General features: G+C 34.5%; 3 protein-coding genes across 6 annotated transcripts; 1 reads left to right on the forward strand and 2 right to left on the reverse strand.

Annotated features, from left to right (window-relative positions):
- The first annotated feature begins 2 nt into the window (after positions 1 to 2).
- Positions 3 to 5,368, forward strand: LOC112467741. 3 transcript variants are annotated; one of them, XM_025036506.1, is made up of 9 exons: positions 3 to 387; positions 1,526 to 1,769; positions 2,790 to 3,160; positions 3,241 to 3,624; positions 3,755 to 3,805; positions 4,526 to 4,591; positions 4,659 to 4,830; positions 4,925 to 5,016; positions 5,098 to 5,368. In XM_025036506.1, the coding sequence occupies exons 1-9, from the start codon at positions 262 to 264 to the stop codon at positions 5,239 to 5,241; spliced, it is 1,650 nt and encodes a 549-aa protein (XP_024892274.1). In that variant the 5' UTR covers positions 3 to 261; the 3' UTR covers positions 5,242 to 5,368. The 3 variants fall into 3 exon arrangements, with proteins under 3 accessions (XP_024892274.1, XP_024892276.1, XP_024892275.1); XM_025036508.1 differs by having other exon boundaries at positions 1,544 to 1,769; XM_025036507.1 differs by having other exon boundaries at positions 5,101 to 5,367.
- Positions 5,369 to 5,456: 88 nt separating this feature from the next.
- LOC112467747 (39S ribosomal protein L43, mitochondrial) lies at positions 5,457 to 6,559 on the reverse strand. The gene is made up of 4 exons (XM_025036526.1): positions 6,370 to 6,559; positions 6,152 to 6,258; positions 5,850 to 6,055; positions 5,457 to 5,763 (listed from the first exon to the last, which is right to left on the reverse strand). Exons 1-4 carry the CDS (start codon positions 6,504 to 6,506, stop codon positions 5,617 to 5,619), a joined length of 597 nt encoding a protein of 198 aa, XP_024892294.1. The 5' UTR covers positions 6,507 to 6,559; the 3' UTR covers positions 5,457 to 5,616.
- Positions 6,560 to 6,922: 363 nt separating this feature from the next.
- Positions 6,923 to 15,914, reverse strand: LOC112467734 (tuberin). 2 transcript variants are annotated; one of them, XM_025036488.1, is made up of 29 exons: positions 15,556 to 15,913; positions 15,288 to 15,424; positions 14,943 to 15,136; positions 14,664 to 14,867; positions 14,398 to 14,572; positions 14,119 to 14,319; positions 13,902 to 14,043; positions 13,617 to 13,765; positions 13,373 to 13,545; positions 13,074 to 13,242; positions 12,766 to 12,987; positions 12,443 to 12,704; positions 12,241 to 12,359; positions 11,994 to 12,158; positions 11,702 to 11,867; positions 11,414 to 11,610; positions 11,218 to 11,334; positions 10,848 to 11,029; positions 10,552 to 10,765; positions 9,875 to 10,309; positions 9,631 to 9,799; positions 9,357 to 9,558; positions 8,940 to 9,123; positions 8,680 to 8,865; positions 8,433 to 8,608; positions 7,923 to 8,271; positions 7,692 to 7,832; positions 7,444 to 7,614; positions 6,923 to 7,365 (listed from the first exon to the last, which is right to left on the reverse strand). In XM_025036488.1, the coding sequence occupies exons 1-29, from the start codon at positions 15,632 to 15,634 to the stop codon at positions 7,156 to 7,158; spliced, it is 5,490 nt and encodes a 1,829-aa protein (XP_024892256.1). In that variant the 5' UTR covers positions 15,635 to 15,913; the 3' UTR covers positions 6,923 to 7,155. The 2 variants fall into 2 exon arrangements, with proteins under 2 accessions (XP_024892256.1, XP_024892257.1); XM_025036489.1 differs by having other exon boundaries at positions 7,156 to 7,365; positions 8,433 to 8,605; positions 15,556 to 15,914.
- Between the last annotated feature and the right edge of the window lie 663 nt (positions 15,915 to 16,577).

A 16,577-nucleotide genomic window follows, 5' to 3' on the forward strand; every position in this document is an offset into this window, starting at 1 on the left:
GACCGACCGACCGACCGACCGACCGACGTCGCGTACGAGAGAACGGCTCACGGCAGAACGCACGACTTCACGCCCTACTCGACCACTATGCCACTGCTGCACTGGCTGCACTCTGCCAGTTGCCACTGTCGACCACTCGGCTTTAAACTCGTCACTCGTCACTCGTCACTCGTCACTCGGCGTTCTCGCTTCTCGGGACTCGGGACTCGGGACCTATACTTCGAGATCTGACGTCATCACGACACCATCGACGAACCACCGATGGCACCGATCACGTTGTTCGCGTCGCTCCCAGCACTCCCAGCACTCCAGCTCTCTCACAAGCTCCCAACTCCCAGTTGCTTCAAAACCACGCGAATCAACTACGACTACGGGCGTGTGCAACACGTACGTATGCATGTATGTATGTATGTATGTACATACATACGTATGTACACGAGGCTACAGTGGCTAGTGTGGCTACTACACCGCCTTCGGCGCCTTCACCCTTCACTTCCCGATCCTTCCGATCGTCGCGCCAGCTCGCCTGGCTTTCGCTAAACTAAACAAACCACGCACCACGCACCACGCACCACGCACCACTGACCACGCGCTTAGGCCGAGTTTCCACTGAGCGCGTCACGCGTCGCGTCGTCCGAGTTGAACCAATCAAAACATCCCATTTTATTACATTACTTGACGGTATCAAAATGGGATGATTTGATTGGTTAGCGTGACGCGCTCAGTAAAAACTCAGCCTTAGGGCCAATTTCACCAACCACAGTTAGCTTAACCGACGGTTAAAGTTAGCAGGATTGACCAATAGAAATGAATCCACCCTGCTTTCTATTGGTCAATCCTGCTAACTTTAACCGTCGGTTAAGCTAACTGTGGTTGGTGAAATTGGCCCTTAAGGCTTTGGGAGATATTGGCCAGACTGGCCATAATGGAGGCGTCACATCGCGTCGGCGCGGGGTGCGGACATCCAGCTGGTCCAGCGTCCGATATCCAATAGGAAACGTCGTTTCCTACAAGTTTCTATAGTTAGCGACATTTTTTTGTCTCTAGGCACGACCGTCGACGTGACCACGCATCACGCACATTAATGTCCATTTCTACCGATGTAGATTAAATTTAACTTAATTATTTCTTATCTTTTTCCAAGTTATTATACATCGATGTAATAACTTGGTCGTAAAAAAACATTTAACGTCAATATACTTACGTTTATTACGCGAGCGTTACTTCTGTAGTAACTTACGATACGTCACTCGTTTACGCGGAGTAAATAATTGTTTACTACAGAAATAACGCTCGCAACGCAGCAGTAGTCAGTAGTGAATGCCGACAGTCGACACCCGACACCGATGTGACTGATGCTGCGATCAGCGATGTGTGCGTGCGTGAGGGCGTCCGGCGCGGCGTGGGGACTGGGGATTACCCATTGTATGAAATGTACATACATACGTATGTATGTATGTATATACACATGCATACGTAGCACGTAGCTCGGTGTAGATCGATGATTATGTTATCTGCTGTGTAGTTTATGTGTATGTGGCAGACGGCAGTGTGTGGCCCAGGTGGCACTTGGCAGTTGGTGATGGTTGGTGACGAATGTGACGATCAACGACGGAATACGCCGAATACGGATAATAGCAGAATAGCAGATCCTCCTTTGTTCACGCCCGAGTGCGAGTTGTATCCCATATTTTTAAATATTCTGCATCGAACGAGCGCGGAGTCTTATTTTCAAAACGACAATCTTGTATTTTCGACCGTCGCGTCAGGTAAGCGCGTTAGATAACTTTGATTCTTGATTGTTTGAAGAATAATCGTTGTGAATCTCATCCCAATCACGTCATCTACGTGTAAACGTGAATATGGCGTACCTGTATATGACGAATATGACTATACATATCTATCTATCTGATAGAAGACGTTTGCTAAACTTTTTTGATTAAATATAAATATGCATGTACATTTTATTTAATTTTTATCTCCTTTAATATGCTGAGAACGTGATAATCTATTTTATGAATTTTATCAATAAAATTGAATGTAATGCCATAATATATATGTATGTAATGCCCGTCAGTCGCGTACGTGCGAGAGTGTGTGCAAAAAATTAAATGCAAGCGCAGCAGTATAAGCTTAGCGTTGATGCGCCGCCCCGCCACGCGCTCGATACCATTCTCGTACGTGTTAACGAAATCGTGTATTACACTATAATCGTGCCTGCTGGCATTTTCTTTAGAAAACGAGAAAAGGTGTTCCTTGACATTCAAATGTATAAGGCGCTTACAGTAGCGAATTTAACTTTTCAGTCGTAATTAAAAAAGCATTCTTTTTTTTCATGTCTAAAACATATTTTTTCCTTTTATCAATATACGACGTTATTTCTTTTTCACAACACCTCCACGGAAAGTTCGACTTTCCATGCCTGTAGAGAGGGGCGAAAGTGATCACTTTCCGCCCGCTATGCCGTCCTGGCGTGAAATGGCCACTTTCGCCTCTCTCTAGGCATGGAGGTCGAACTTTCCGTAAAGATATTGTGAAAAATATCGTGTGCACCTCGGGGCGAAAGCTTTTTCAGAAAAACGTAGACTTTCGCCCCTTGGTGCACAATATACTATTATGTATATATTTTTTGACTCAAGCATTTCACATACATTCTATATGTAAAAATGCGGCATAATCTTATAAAGATTACATCGCATTTTTTATCAGCACAGATTACACGGATATAACGTTGAGAATAAATTAAAATTAAGATTTTGAAAGAAGACTAATATTACTCTATTTTTTAGTAAGCTTCACGTTCATCATGGAGGCACACGCGCGTGCTCCAGATCCTTTAACGAAAGACGGTGACATGGCCAGCAACTGGCAAACCTGGAAAGAAGATTTCCTTATATTTATGAAAGTAACTGGATATATCGATAAATCCAATGAAATCCGTGCGAATCTTTTAAAAAATCGGATTGGAAAAGTTGGTATCGAGGCAATACAAAATATGTCTTTTGACAATATGCAAGATAGAGATGATATGGACATATTGATTAAAAAGCTCGAGGAATACTTTAATCCACCAAAAAAAGAAGTGGTTGAACGGTATCATTTTTTTACAAGATCAAAGAGGCAAAATGAGTCTATTGAACAGTATATAAATATCTTGAAAGTACGTTATATTTGTGATATATATTTTTCTTGTAAATTGTACATATATGTGCCATGTATTCACGTTTTTGTTATTTATAGGAAAAAGCTAAAACTTGCAATTTTAATGATATGACAGAGAGTGTTATACGAGACAAAATCATTCTTGACACTCACGACAAAATACTACGTAAAAAATTTTTTGAGGCAGATGATTTAGATTTGTTGAAGCTAGTAGCGATTTACAACGATTATAACATTAATACTGAAAAGATGAAACAGGTTACTGCAGAAAATAAAGCAGAACCCACAAGGTTTCCACAAAAACCACCGGATAATAATGCGAAGAGAGTTTGTTGGAGATGTAACCATCAGCATCCACTAGGAAAGTGTTTCGCTTGGGGGTCAAAGTGTACAAAGTGTGGTGATATAAATCACTTCACTCAATGCTGCAAGGGTTTTAAATTTAAAATGAGTGATAATAAGGTAATGAATTGTTATTTCTCGAGACAAAGTAATATATTGGTTAAAAATTTTTAAGCATCTGTCAATTTGATGATCGTTAAAATATATATTGTCATGCCTGTTTGTATCATGAATGTTTTTAATGTTGTAGGTGAATAAAAATTTACTGGATTCAGTGCAACAAACAAAATTTATCCCAAAGGTAAACAATTCAAAGAATAATTAACAACGTACTTACATTTTCTTCCATATATGCATGCATAAGATGTATTGGGTGCGTGGTGCGTTCCACTTAACGCTCGCAACGCTCGTGGAATTATTTCATCCTTGTTGTTTATTAAATGTTAAACAAGGACGAAATAATGCTCGCGTGCAGCGATTGTGCAATATGATTGTTATGTGTGTAGAATACACATTTAAATTTTAAAAATATTGTATACGTAATCATGTAGTAAAGATAATTAAGGCTGTTTTTAATCAATGGTCGAAACATCCCGATTTTAATTCAATAAATATGGCCTGACCTCAGTGTTGGAATCAGGTACCATAGTTTTAACAAGAAGAAGAAGAAGAATAAATGTGGCCAGTTGGGTCGATTAAAAACTACCTGCGTTAATTATTTACTGACGAAGCAAAGTCATTGTTTTAGTAAAGATAATCCCCTATTTTTATAAAATATGATTTTATTTTATTTACATATAACGAAAATAAAACAAAGTATTTTTTACATGTATGTTTTGAGTATAAAACGTTGAGAAGAGAATAATGATTTATTTTAATATTAATAAAATTATTAAAAGTTATAACAGTTTTCAATATCTCAAAACAAAAAGAAATGAGCTGGAAATAAAAGTCGTTACAAATAAAAATATAGATAAAATTTTTAAACATTGAATATCATGGAGATAATTTTATGTTGTAGACAAATAATAAATGGAATAATGAAGCAGATTCCGCAGTTAAAACTATGGATTCAATGACTAAAATGGTATTTACTCTTCGTAAATCAACTGATTATACGATAAGATTGATTATAGAGATAAGATATTTTCTAGACCAGTCTTCCTGATATACCAACATCTAGCAATGCTGCAAATCCAGCTGTCGGGAATGACCCTGCTTCTGATTTTGTAATACTAAATACATCTAATCTCGCATCTAATACAAGTTCAAAATTATGTTACGATAATACCACGACGTATTCAGCGCATTTGCCTAAGAATACACGTGCGTATTTTATAATCCATATAGTATTCATGTATAAAAAACAACTTGATCAGCAAAGTGGCAATGAATAATAGAACGCGATTGTTTATTACAGAGTACAATTATTCGTATATGAAGGAAGTCAAACCAAACGGGATAGTTACTGATTTATATAATAGAAGCGAAAATATTCAACCTAAACAGACGGTAATTGAAAACTTGATAATTAAAAACCGATGTCATATATATATATATATATATAAAACTAATAACGACCATAACTTTTAGCAGAAAACAGCGCGTGTAGATGCTGCTCAAGTGCCGACCGATTTTTTGCGACATGTTACAAAACATAAAGCGGCGAATAACACACCAACATTCAGAAAGGAGCGAAAGAAAAAGTCAGATGAAGATGCTTGTGTATTGTCTTAAATCTTTTATTATATACTTTATAGATATATCTTGCAGAGTTGCATCAACAGCAAAAATTTTCATTTTATTATGTAAAAGTTAGATTAGCCTTTATTTTACTGATTTAAGGAAGGAGATTTAGAGAAAAAAATAAGATTTTTATGACTTTAACGTTTATAATACATAATATAAAATCATTTATATATATATATATATATATATATATAATGAAAATTTCTATCGTTTGCTACATATACTATGCATACCTGATAATGAGTAAAAATGCTGAAAATGTTTCCTACTATGTATCCGATTGCATTTATGAAATACACACAATTATACTTTTTATACTATGTATATTCTCATATACACTATAAATTAGAAATATGTTGTAAATTAAATACGTTCTGAAGTTTGTTCAACATCTTGAGAGACTTTTGTGGAATCGTTAGTTGCGTTATCAGCCAACTGTTGAGCCTTGAATAATTCGACAAGTTGTTCCGTTGCTGTAGGACCAAGCTTAATAGCTGCACCAAGCTCCTCCTATGAATAGAAATAGAATGTATGGTACAAAATTACTAATCTCCTTGACACAAAGTAGAAAAAATCTTATCCTGGATAAGCATTACATTAGGAAACTGTGCTAAATTTAACATAGGGTTTCTAAAGGTAAATGGTGTCCATGGTCCTTGGATTGATGGAAATTCCGTGTGCCACAGTTTACGCAATCTTAACGAAGGACCATTACGAAATTGTGTCCGTAACAATTCCATCCATTTTACAACATCTTCCTGGCTATAATTAGCAACCTCCATCCATTGTCTATCGCCATTCACTAAACAAAATATATATTCCACATTAGCAAATAATTGTGCAAATAAGATTTGAGATAATTGCGACACGCTATTCCGTAGACGGATGGCAAACGTACGATATTCGGCGACTATCACTGGATGCCTGTGCCTTCTTGGTTTAACATATACTACCACTCCTGGGTTTTCTTTCGCGTAATTGACTAGATCATGCTCTATAAAGCCTCTGCAAAAAAAATTAAATATTGATTTAAGAAGAAAGGGAAAGAGAGAGGAATTAATTCTGGATTTTATCACGTAGAATTGTGTCCACGTGAGTATAGGTTAGACGAATCACCTCATTCCTCTACTTGTACCGTGACTTTTGCAAAATTTTAAAGTTATCCTCTGCAATTGGCAGACATAACGTCCGATCCCGAGACCAAAAGGTGCCCTCGGGAATCCTGATTTCAGAAACAAGTATTTATTCGACATAATATCCTTTCGGCTTGAAACGCAAGTGACACAGTGACACTACACAAACACACTACGCGACCATCTGTGCGAGACACGCGAATCGCGAGTGTCGCGAGCACAAACTATCCTGTACGCGACTGATGGTATTTATGGTAATTAGGTCCTCTGAGAATATCTCGGTAGATAAACCTTATTTCTTAGCAGTAATCTCGCGATCGGTAACATTATCGATTCCTGACTTTTGCAAGTTTTTCCCATCCTTTATTTGAATAAATAACAAATTTTAAAACAAAGTTACTCTTCTAGTTTGATATGACTATATTAGGCCATATATAAACCTCGTCCTAAAAAGAAAAAAAAATCTAGCTCGAAAATATGGCACGTGTGATATTGGTTTTGTTTTATTTATGTTACAAGCAATAAAGAAGAACATTAATTATACAATTATACAAGATCTTGTGATATATTATAATAAGATGTATCATTTCTTTTTATATTCCGTATTATATTTATATACTTATTATAATCATGGAAAATTTGTGCATTCTTGATGCTGTTTCGATAGTTAATGCATTTGACACATTAATGCATTTTAATTTGATCTGATTCAGTTGTTTCCATTCGTCATTGTTTTTATCATACAGTGTTGATCTATATGATGCAAGGACTATGTTGTATATTCCGTAAAGTCGTCCATGTAAACTCGTTTGTTGGGTCTCGGTGATAATTCGTCTGTGGTAGTCTCCGGGTTATTGTTAATATATTCTTGCAATACTCTGCTTCTTAACCGCTTGATATGACGTAAGCGCTCCAACCAATTGGAAGCATATGGATTATGACTGTTTTGCTTCAAAGACGAACAAACCATTGAGGCGAGCTATAATAAATTATATCATATTATATAATGTCTAATTTTTCTATAAAAACTTTCTATATAAGCTTTTATGATTTTTACATTAGCGTGCAGAGCAAGTTGCCGTGACAGTATAGCCAAATTTTGATCGGAAATAATTTTAGACTCGCTATGACCAATATGCTCAGCCAATTCTTCTCGTGCTTGCACCGTAACTTGATTAGTACCATGATCTAAAGGTTGTATCACGACACAGGCATAATTAAATTGGCCCTAAGAGAGAAAGTACATAAAAATGAATTATATGCAACAAAGATGTCTTATATGACAGTTTATAATCTTATACACACCTTAACCGTCTGTATATTGTACGGTTCATCAGATTCATTATATACAAGCGTTACATAATTATTCCCAATATGTGTCTTTTTAGATGTACACTTTGGGTCACTTGCTTTTGTAGGCATCAATGTTGCAACATGGAAAGCTACCTAAAAAGTTTTCAAATAAAATTGTCATTTTGAAAATCGCGAGAGAATCACAAATTAAATTAATTTCATGCACAATATTGATTTACAAACTTGCGTAACATCATCTTGCCAAATATAAGCAAACTCTCCATTCTCGCCATTACGATCTAATCCACCTAAAAATATATTTTCATCGACATCTTTTAGTCGAACTAGTGTCCCTAAACGTTTCAAAAATTCAGTGTAACGGAGGGAACCATGTTGATTTGCCAAAATTTCAATTTCATTCGAAGCTTGTCCCTGGCCGACGTAGAGTACTCCAATTTTGTGAGTTTCATACGGTTGTATTCTATCTAGATTTGTCACCGCACGTTGTATGGCTGTTGTCTGTGGAACCAATAAAGGCTTTTCCGTGGTGGTGCCAAAGTGCGCTGCATGATAAAGTTGAAGGAATACAAAACTGTAAAACGGTATAACGTGTTAATTTCCTTTTTCTCTCTCTCCCTCCCTCTCCCCCCTCTCTCTCTCGAAATAAATTCTTATATCATAACAAAATATACTCAAATGCAAAAAAATTTATATCATAATTTCATAAAAAGGTATACATAGCAAATATGATACCTCGGATTAATGCCTGTTCGCGGTGGATCTTTTATTCGAGGAGAATTGCCTCGTCGCATATTATCCCATTCTCGTGATTTTTTTACTGGGCTCATAACAGAGATTGTGTGGCCTCTATCACGGAAAGGTATAGGTAAAGGAGGCAATGTAGACGGATCTGGCCTTTCATCTTTCTGCTAAAATGAATGATCAATTATAACTAGTGCAATATACAAAAAATAAGAGGGAATAAATTCTTTTGACATACCTTATCTGCAATATGAGTTCGCCCAATAGGTGGTTTACTTTCAACAGTCAGTGGCACTTGCTTCTGATTGTAATCAAGACTAGATAATCGAGAATAAATTTGAGTAGGTGATTGCGGCGCTTTTGTGGTAGACGCAGATTGTATTTGCGCAGAGCGTGTTTGTATTCCTAAATAATTTCCTGGTGCCTACAATAATTTTCACATTGTAAAAGTATAATCTTTATCAATTTATTAGTATTTCATTAATATATTATCTCTACCTGTACAGTTGTAGGAGATGGTGGTACTGTATTGCTGGTAGTTGAAATAGTTTGAGTAATTTGTGTCGCTCCTGGATAAGAACGTTGCGAACGTAATGCGGTTGGATGATCTCCAATATTTTCTGAAGAAGGTGGAGTTGTTCCCATACCAAATATTTCTTCTGGTATAGCTTCGCAACTAACTCTATAAATCATGCAAATAAATATTAATAAAAATATAGTTACAGAAAACAATTTTTTTTCTTACAGTAGCAAAAGTCTAATATTAAGCCACATTATCGAGCTTAATAATTTATTTGAATACAAGCACTTCTTGGGAATACAAGAGATTAAAAAAAAATTTTTATCTATTACGAATTATCATTAATAATAATAATAATAATAATAAATATGTAAATGTCTTTGATAAAAATATACCTCATATCTTTTGTATAAATATTTTTTGAATGCTTCTTCAATTCTGCATCCAGTTTAATCTCTAGCTCAGAACAAGTAAAATCTTTATCAACTTGTTGCTGCACATTTAATTTTTCTTTATTTAAAAATGGATTTTTCCAATTAGCGCTCATTTCTGGACTAGAATTCGATCGGCGTACTGGATTTCTGGAACGCCGCGTATCTATGGAAGATTTCCATCTTTTTAGATACTTATTTTAAAAAAGCATAAATTGTTATGTAATATAATAAATACCTTCTTCACCTTCTTCTAAACTTTCTAAACTGTCTCTTGAACTTTGCCGAGATGGACTAGGTCGAGCTGGCGAACCAGGTATTGCAATTGGACCTGACACCATGGAAGAAATTATCGGTTTCGCGCCATGTTCATTCTGTGACTGATTATTACTTTTGTTTGGCACTTCCTGTAATAAGAAATATTTAATAACTCCCTTTCTCTCTTTCTAAATAACTCACAGATAATTTAATTTTGGAAATACTTCTGCTTCATCATCAGAGTATTCTGAGGCAGCCTCTTGCTGTTTATTTGATACTACATCTTGATTTGGCATATACAAAGCCATAATGTCATGTATAGGAAAATCCATAGGAGTTTCAAATTGTGTAGAATTCTGAATCCTCATAATCCAAGACATATCGCCTGTAGGTCTACGAACGTATATTTCAGCCCATCCTTGACACCAACAAGCACAGAGTATATGTCCATCTTGTTTATCGCTATTTAATATCTGTCCCAATTTTGATGTTTCAATTTGATCCTTGTCACTTTTCTCTATGAGAAATTCCTTTTTCATACTGTCAGAATCTTCTGTGGATTTTTTCGATTCTTCCGTAGGAGAATTTGTAGCAGTATTTGCATTTGAACTTCCATGACCACCAGAAGATTGTCTGGATAACTTATCTTCTTTCGATGTCTATAAATATTGTAAATTCTTATATGTACTATATCTTTTTCTAAGTATATGCAAGGTATTTATAAGTATATTGTTTTCAATGTAGTGTATAAAAAAACGTCACAGAGCACTAGAGCAGGTTATGCACATATGCAGGTCATATATGCACACATACACACTAAAATTATATTATTCCATTTTGAACGATACTTTGTAATATTTTTATGAATTTATCTTGCTCCCTAAGACAATTATATAAATACCTCAATGCTTGAAGTACGTTGTAAGTTTGAGTGAGAGGTTTTTGTATGATCGAGTAACAGAAAGCCAGGTTTACACGCTACCCAACAATTGTCACAAAGTCCACCACGCATAGCTTTATTACTACAACCACTTGTTGTTACAGTGATAAGTCTATTGCCAAGAATCCAAGTCATTGACTGACCTTCTTTAAGGAGGAAATCGGCAGCTTGTAACCTGTTGTAAAATTAATGTAATCTGCTTGTTTCATACTTGCTCTAAATAATCAAGATTAAGGGAATTAAGAAATTCGTTTTACCTTTTAGGCCGTGCTGAATAATTTGAAAATGTATAACGAGCCATTAAATCAATACAAGTTTCAATAAGCTCAATATGAAAGTTCATCAAACCTTCATCCATTGGAGGTTTTAAATCCAAAGCTCTACTTTCTCCTATCATTCGATTCGCCATTATTGGCCTTTCTCTTCGACCTCTACTACCCTGTAAATACATTTAAAAAAAAAATATATATATATATATATATACATTTATCTAATATAAAATAATTGTAAAGACATAAACGTACATGCATACACACACGCGATATGATAAATTCTAAGAATCTATTCATGCATACATGTAATATTATTAAAAGGCATTTTGATAAATATAATTATCTTTATTCTTACTTGTTCAGTCAAACTAGAACTACGTTTTCTGTTTGAAGAATCTTCGTTGATAACGCTAAAATCAGATTTCATTAGATGTCCTTCTTCAAGAGGAATTATCACGTTTGCTTTCAATCCCTGTAAAAAATAAAATAAAATAAAACCTTTGTTCCATGTTCTTAAAGATTAAGTAACATATTGACATAATTATACACACCGTAGTAATAAATTTAACAAAATCTCTCCGAAAAGGAAGTCTGCATTTCAAAAACCATACAGCAATTACATGATAAGCCAGAGATACCGTATAATGATTATATTTGAAAGGATTGGTATACGGCAATAGTATTGCAAATACAGACATATATTGATCTCCAATAAAGCTGGCGAAAACTTTTGGAAGTCTAGTTAGAGCTAAAATAGAAATTTACATTTACAAAATTGGCCTAACAAATTAAATATAAAAACTCGATTAAACTCTTGTTTTTGACAACCAGAAACTTACTTGATAAGAACTCTATAATAGGTATGGCAATGTAGACTGTTGCAGAAATTTTTGATAAATTTAACAGCACTTCAGATAAAAGTTTATTCATTGCATCGCGCATTTCTAATGTGCAGATTGTGAGACTGGTTACACATTGGCTTGCGCACTTTGCTGTGAGACCAACCTAAAGATCAATTAAATTTTTTATTACTCCAAACACATTTATAGAAAAAGATTTTTAAAAAATCTTTATGCATTATCTTTATTAACTTGTCATATTCTGTATAACTATATAAAATGCATATTTTACCTCTAGACATTTTATTAGACTCTGTTGTAAATAGGGTTCCAAATGTGCATGATACGATGCGAGAGATGCTAGTACCGGAAAAACGTAGACTCGAAATTCGGAGAGAGTAAATTTAGGTGGAACATTATAAAGTGACTCGGGAAGACGCAAACTCTTATCACTCACCTAAAGGTTTTAGCAAGATTAATGAACACTTGAGGAATAACATAATGCTTATAAGAAAGAGATAAAGAATGAGTTAACTAACCATTGAACACAAAGCTGCTGCAAAAAAATCAATATCATTACTCTGACGAGATAATACCAATGCTCTATTCTGCATCACTTGAGGTAATTCTTTCAATATAAGATATAAAACTTTCCAATCTGTCAAGAAAAAAAAAAATATATATATATATATTGCTTAAGAAGCTCCATAAAATAAAGTGTTGTGTGTCTTAAAGCATTACCTTTTTCTTGTTTGATGCATGAAATGATAGTCTTACACCCATGAGTTAAAGATATCGGAGTAATGTGACAAGATAAATGTTGCAATGGCACTGGACTTGCTGGTGGAGGACTGTTGCCTCCACCTGCATTGTTCATACGCTCACTTGTACCATGTTCCAAAATAAGATACGGACTAAATCGTGTTACCGCAGCATTTGATGCATCTAATATACCAAGATGATGCAGAGAATTTGCTCTGATTTTTAAAAAACACTCAAAGATCTGTAATGTGTTACATTAATGTATATCCATAAGTTTTATTCTATATTGACAAAATAATTACCAAATAACGTGTTGTTGATACATCATGGAAAACTGAGGGATCTTTGTAATGTTGCTCAAGATGATTTACTAAAATTTTATAAGCACAAATTGCGTGACTTGATGGCAAACGATAAATTTTAGAAGTGAATATCTTTATAACTCCAACAACAGCAGTTTTTACATCTTTGATATCAGCGTCCATAGAGATTGGAGTGTCTGATGTGAAAGGCTTGTTGATTATCTAAAATAAACAAATTATTTCACAATTAAAGAAGAGAGAGAGAGAGAGAGAGAGAGAAATATACACACATCTAACAATTGTAATACCTTTTCCAGTATGTCTAAAAGTTCTATGCATCGCTTAGTATCACATTCCAAACAAAGATCTATTAGTAAATTTGCTGTGACGGTACGTATTGTAATATCTGGATCTATATCCACATGTTGCGTGTATGGTACAACTATTCGCTCAATAAGTTCATCTTCATATCTCGACCTACGGAATGATGTTTATATTGAATATATATGTACACACGCACACACACACACACACACGCACATATATACATATGTACAAAAGAAAAAGTTACAGCAATTGTTACTAAATTTAGAAAAATTTATAATACCTATTAACGTAAATAACATTAGCTAGAACATCTAGAACCTTCATTCTAATGGTTGTACGTGTTTCAATTTTATAGTAACGTTCCATCAAGGATCCTAATTTGGTCTGCCATTGATAATATGTAGGGCCTATCATAGAAGCTCTGTATTCAATTAATTTTAATACCGATCCTTCCTGGAAATAAAAATTAATAGTAACTATTTGTAAATAGATTTTATATTACTTTGCACTTATGGTGCACTTACAGGTCGAGAATCGCTACAACGTTCAACAAGATCATAAAAACGTTGAATGCAACCATTATAATTGTTTGCATCCATCAAATTTTCAATATTAGTAATTGCCTCATGTAAACTTGTAGAAACCTGTCTGGTTGCCGGTTGATTACTAGTTTCTGAGACAATGTATAAAAAGCATAATTTTATCATATGTATATTTAGATGTTACATACACACATACATACAGTATCTATATATTATAGCTACTGTTTTCTTTAATTAGATTAAATATAACATTTTAATAAGCTTTACCAGTGTGAGTAATAATTTCTTCTATGATATCGAGAATGATGCTCCATGTAGGATCCCATAATTCATTACCATACTTATTCACCAATCTTTGTATCGATAAAGTAACTTCATACATAACAATTGGATGGTTGCATTGTAGAGCCTGTTAATGTAGAAATTAGACATTTTATTATATCAAATATTGCACATATATGCATACACATATATTGATACGTACTTGATAAAATGAAGGTAAAACAGATGCTGGTGTACATTCTAATTTTGATATTCTGTGCGTACCCCATAAACCCATATTTACATAAAACACCGCACCTCGTAATAGACGAACGTCACGTTGAAAGTTTGTATCTTGTAACAAGCGACACATTGTGTACAAAGCACAATGACCCATATGTGTTCCTAATAAATTCCGCATAATCTGTAAAACCATTAAATATTAATGTAGAAAAGGGATTTTAAATGTTTTTGAATATGTTGAAATATTATTTAATTGTACCTTCCAACTTGTTTGACAATAAGTCTCAACATTTACACTTCTGCATAAAGCTATAATAAAGGTTTGCAACGAGTCAGATTGCAAATTACTATAACACATAATTGCATCAAGAGCTTCCAAACATCCAGAAACAACTTCAGTATTATTACTATAATAACACAAATGGGAGATATACCTGAAGAAAACAATTAGGATAACCTGTTAAAAAAGTTAAATAACATAACTTATTGTTATATAGAAAAGGATATAATTTCTAGGGTATTTACTGAACAAGACCAGATACAATATCCTCATCGATGTAAGCCGAATTGAATTTGATAACATTAACAAGAAGAGACAAAAACTCGGCTCCTCTTTTCCCATCTCCCGCTGTTATCGTAGGCATCCATTCTAATAGGAAAGGACCCATTCGTTCTTCCAAATGTAAAATATCTTTCCCATGTTCCGTTAATGTTTGTAACAATTCCAATCTAAAATATTTTAAGAAGCGATAGACAAAAAAAATGTTAAAACAAAGTAGTAGGTAAAGTATCATATCAGAATACCTAGGGCCAATATCTTCGGGAATATCATATTCCTTCACTACCATGAAAAATTTTACACGCATCAATGATGAAAGTTTAGAATATTGTCCTTGTACGAGGCATTTTAAAAAATTCAACGTTAAATGCCTATGTTCACGAGGAACGTCCTTTCCTAGCAAATCTTGAACTAAATTCCACAAACGTTCTGCCGCTCTCTATTATTAAAAACAAATTGAATAAAAATTAAATGTAGAGTAAGTATCACTTCTGTCTGATTTTTTATGGCTGCATAGAATATTTAGAATGACACTTTGTCAACACATATGTTTTTTACATGTAAAGGGATATACTTATGTATGTACATACATCTTCCCACTGTTGATTGAGCACTGCATCACGAAGCTCTTTAATCGCTTTCGTACGATGATGTACTGGACTGTCAGGACTAATTTCTTTTTCGATATCACAAGTCAAAGTGAACTCTTCGCGACTCTTGTAACTTCCTGCAAAGCCGGTCGATATGATTATAAATTATAAATATAAATATATCGGACACAACATAAAACTTGCGACTATATGACGATGAGATGTTCGCGAAACGTAATAATTAATAATACACTACGAACACCGTTACCTTTGTTTATGCGAAAAAATTGCTTCAGTTTATCGTGCAACGTTTTATTGTCCTTGTCTTTCGAATTCATTTTTGACATTTTAATCTCAAATTCAAAGAAACTTGTACAGAAACGTATATTCTGTAAACATTACACCGAACATGTCGAAAGCAGACGTGGCTGTATAAAGCTTGATCAGGCAGCAGGTTGAATGTTGAATGCCACATATGGCATATACCAAAGTGCCAGTTGCCACTTGAGCCACTTGCCACTCTTGCCAGTGCCACTGAATGCAACGAATCCACGGTATGTTACGCACGATAACACCAAGTAATCAACTCGACATTAACCAACATTAACCAACATTAACCTAACCTAACCTAACCTAACCTAACCTAACCTAACATAACCTAACCTAACCTAACCTGCATTAACCGATGACGGCAGTGACGCCTATAAAATATGGACCTCAACTACTCAACTACAGTCTCTCGAGTCTTGGATAAGTCGGGATCAGTCGGGATGGTCGGGATTTATATGTCGGGTCGGGTTCGAATCTCCGCTAACAATAAACGGAGACGATAGAGATATTTCTCGTCGTCATTCGTCATTCATCGTCATTATCTTGTCGCTGATTGTGTCGCTGCAGATCCAACGAGTTGATCGGATTTATACACATATTCATCATTTATTATAATTTCAAGTAATTTGTATATAACACAAATATTTTATGTAACTTTCCAAAGCTTTATTCGTTTACTAGTTTTTTTTTTTTTACATTTTCTGACATCACAGAAAGAAAACTCGGATGAAATTAGGGTACATGTATGTATTATATATGTGCCAAGCGCGTGTTAAAAGTATACATATATCATACATATATATATCTAATAAATATGCAAAGATAATATAATATATATATATTTTTGTTTTTAACAGTTAAAAAACAATTTGAATAATTCTCGAATATCTTTGGTCTTTTTTTTTTAAGATAATATCAGATTGGAATAATTTTTTTATAAAGAAATTTCCAATAACATAT

This window comes from Temnothorax curvispinosus, unplaced genomic scaffold, assembly GCF_003070985.1.
Source record: "Temnothorax curvispinosus isolate PA1 unplaced genomic scaffold, ASM307098v1 QBEX01017793.1, whole genome shotgun sequence".
Taxonomy (NCBI): Eukaryota; Metazoa; Arthropoda; class Insecta; order Hymenoptera; family Formicidae; genus Temnothorax; species Temnothorax curvispinosus.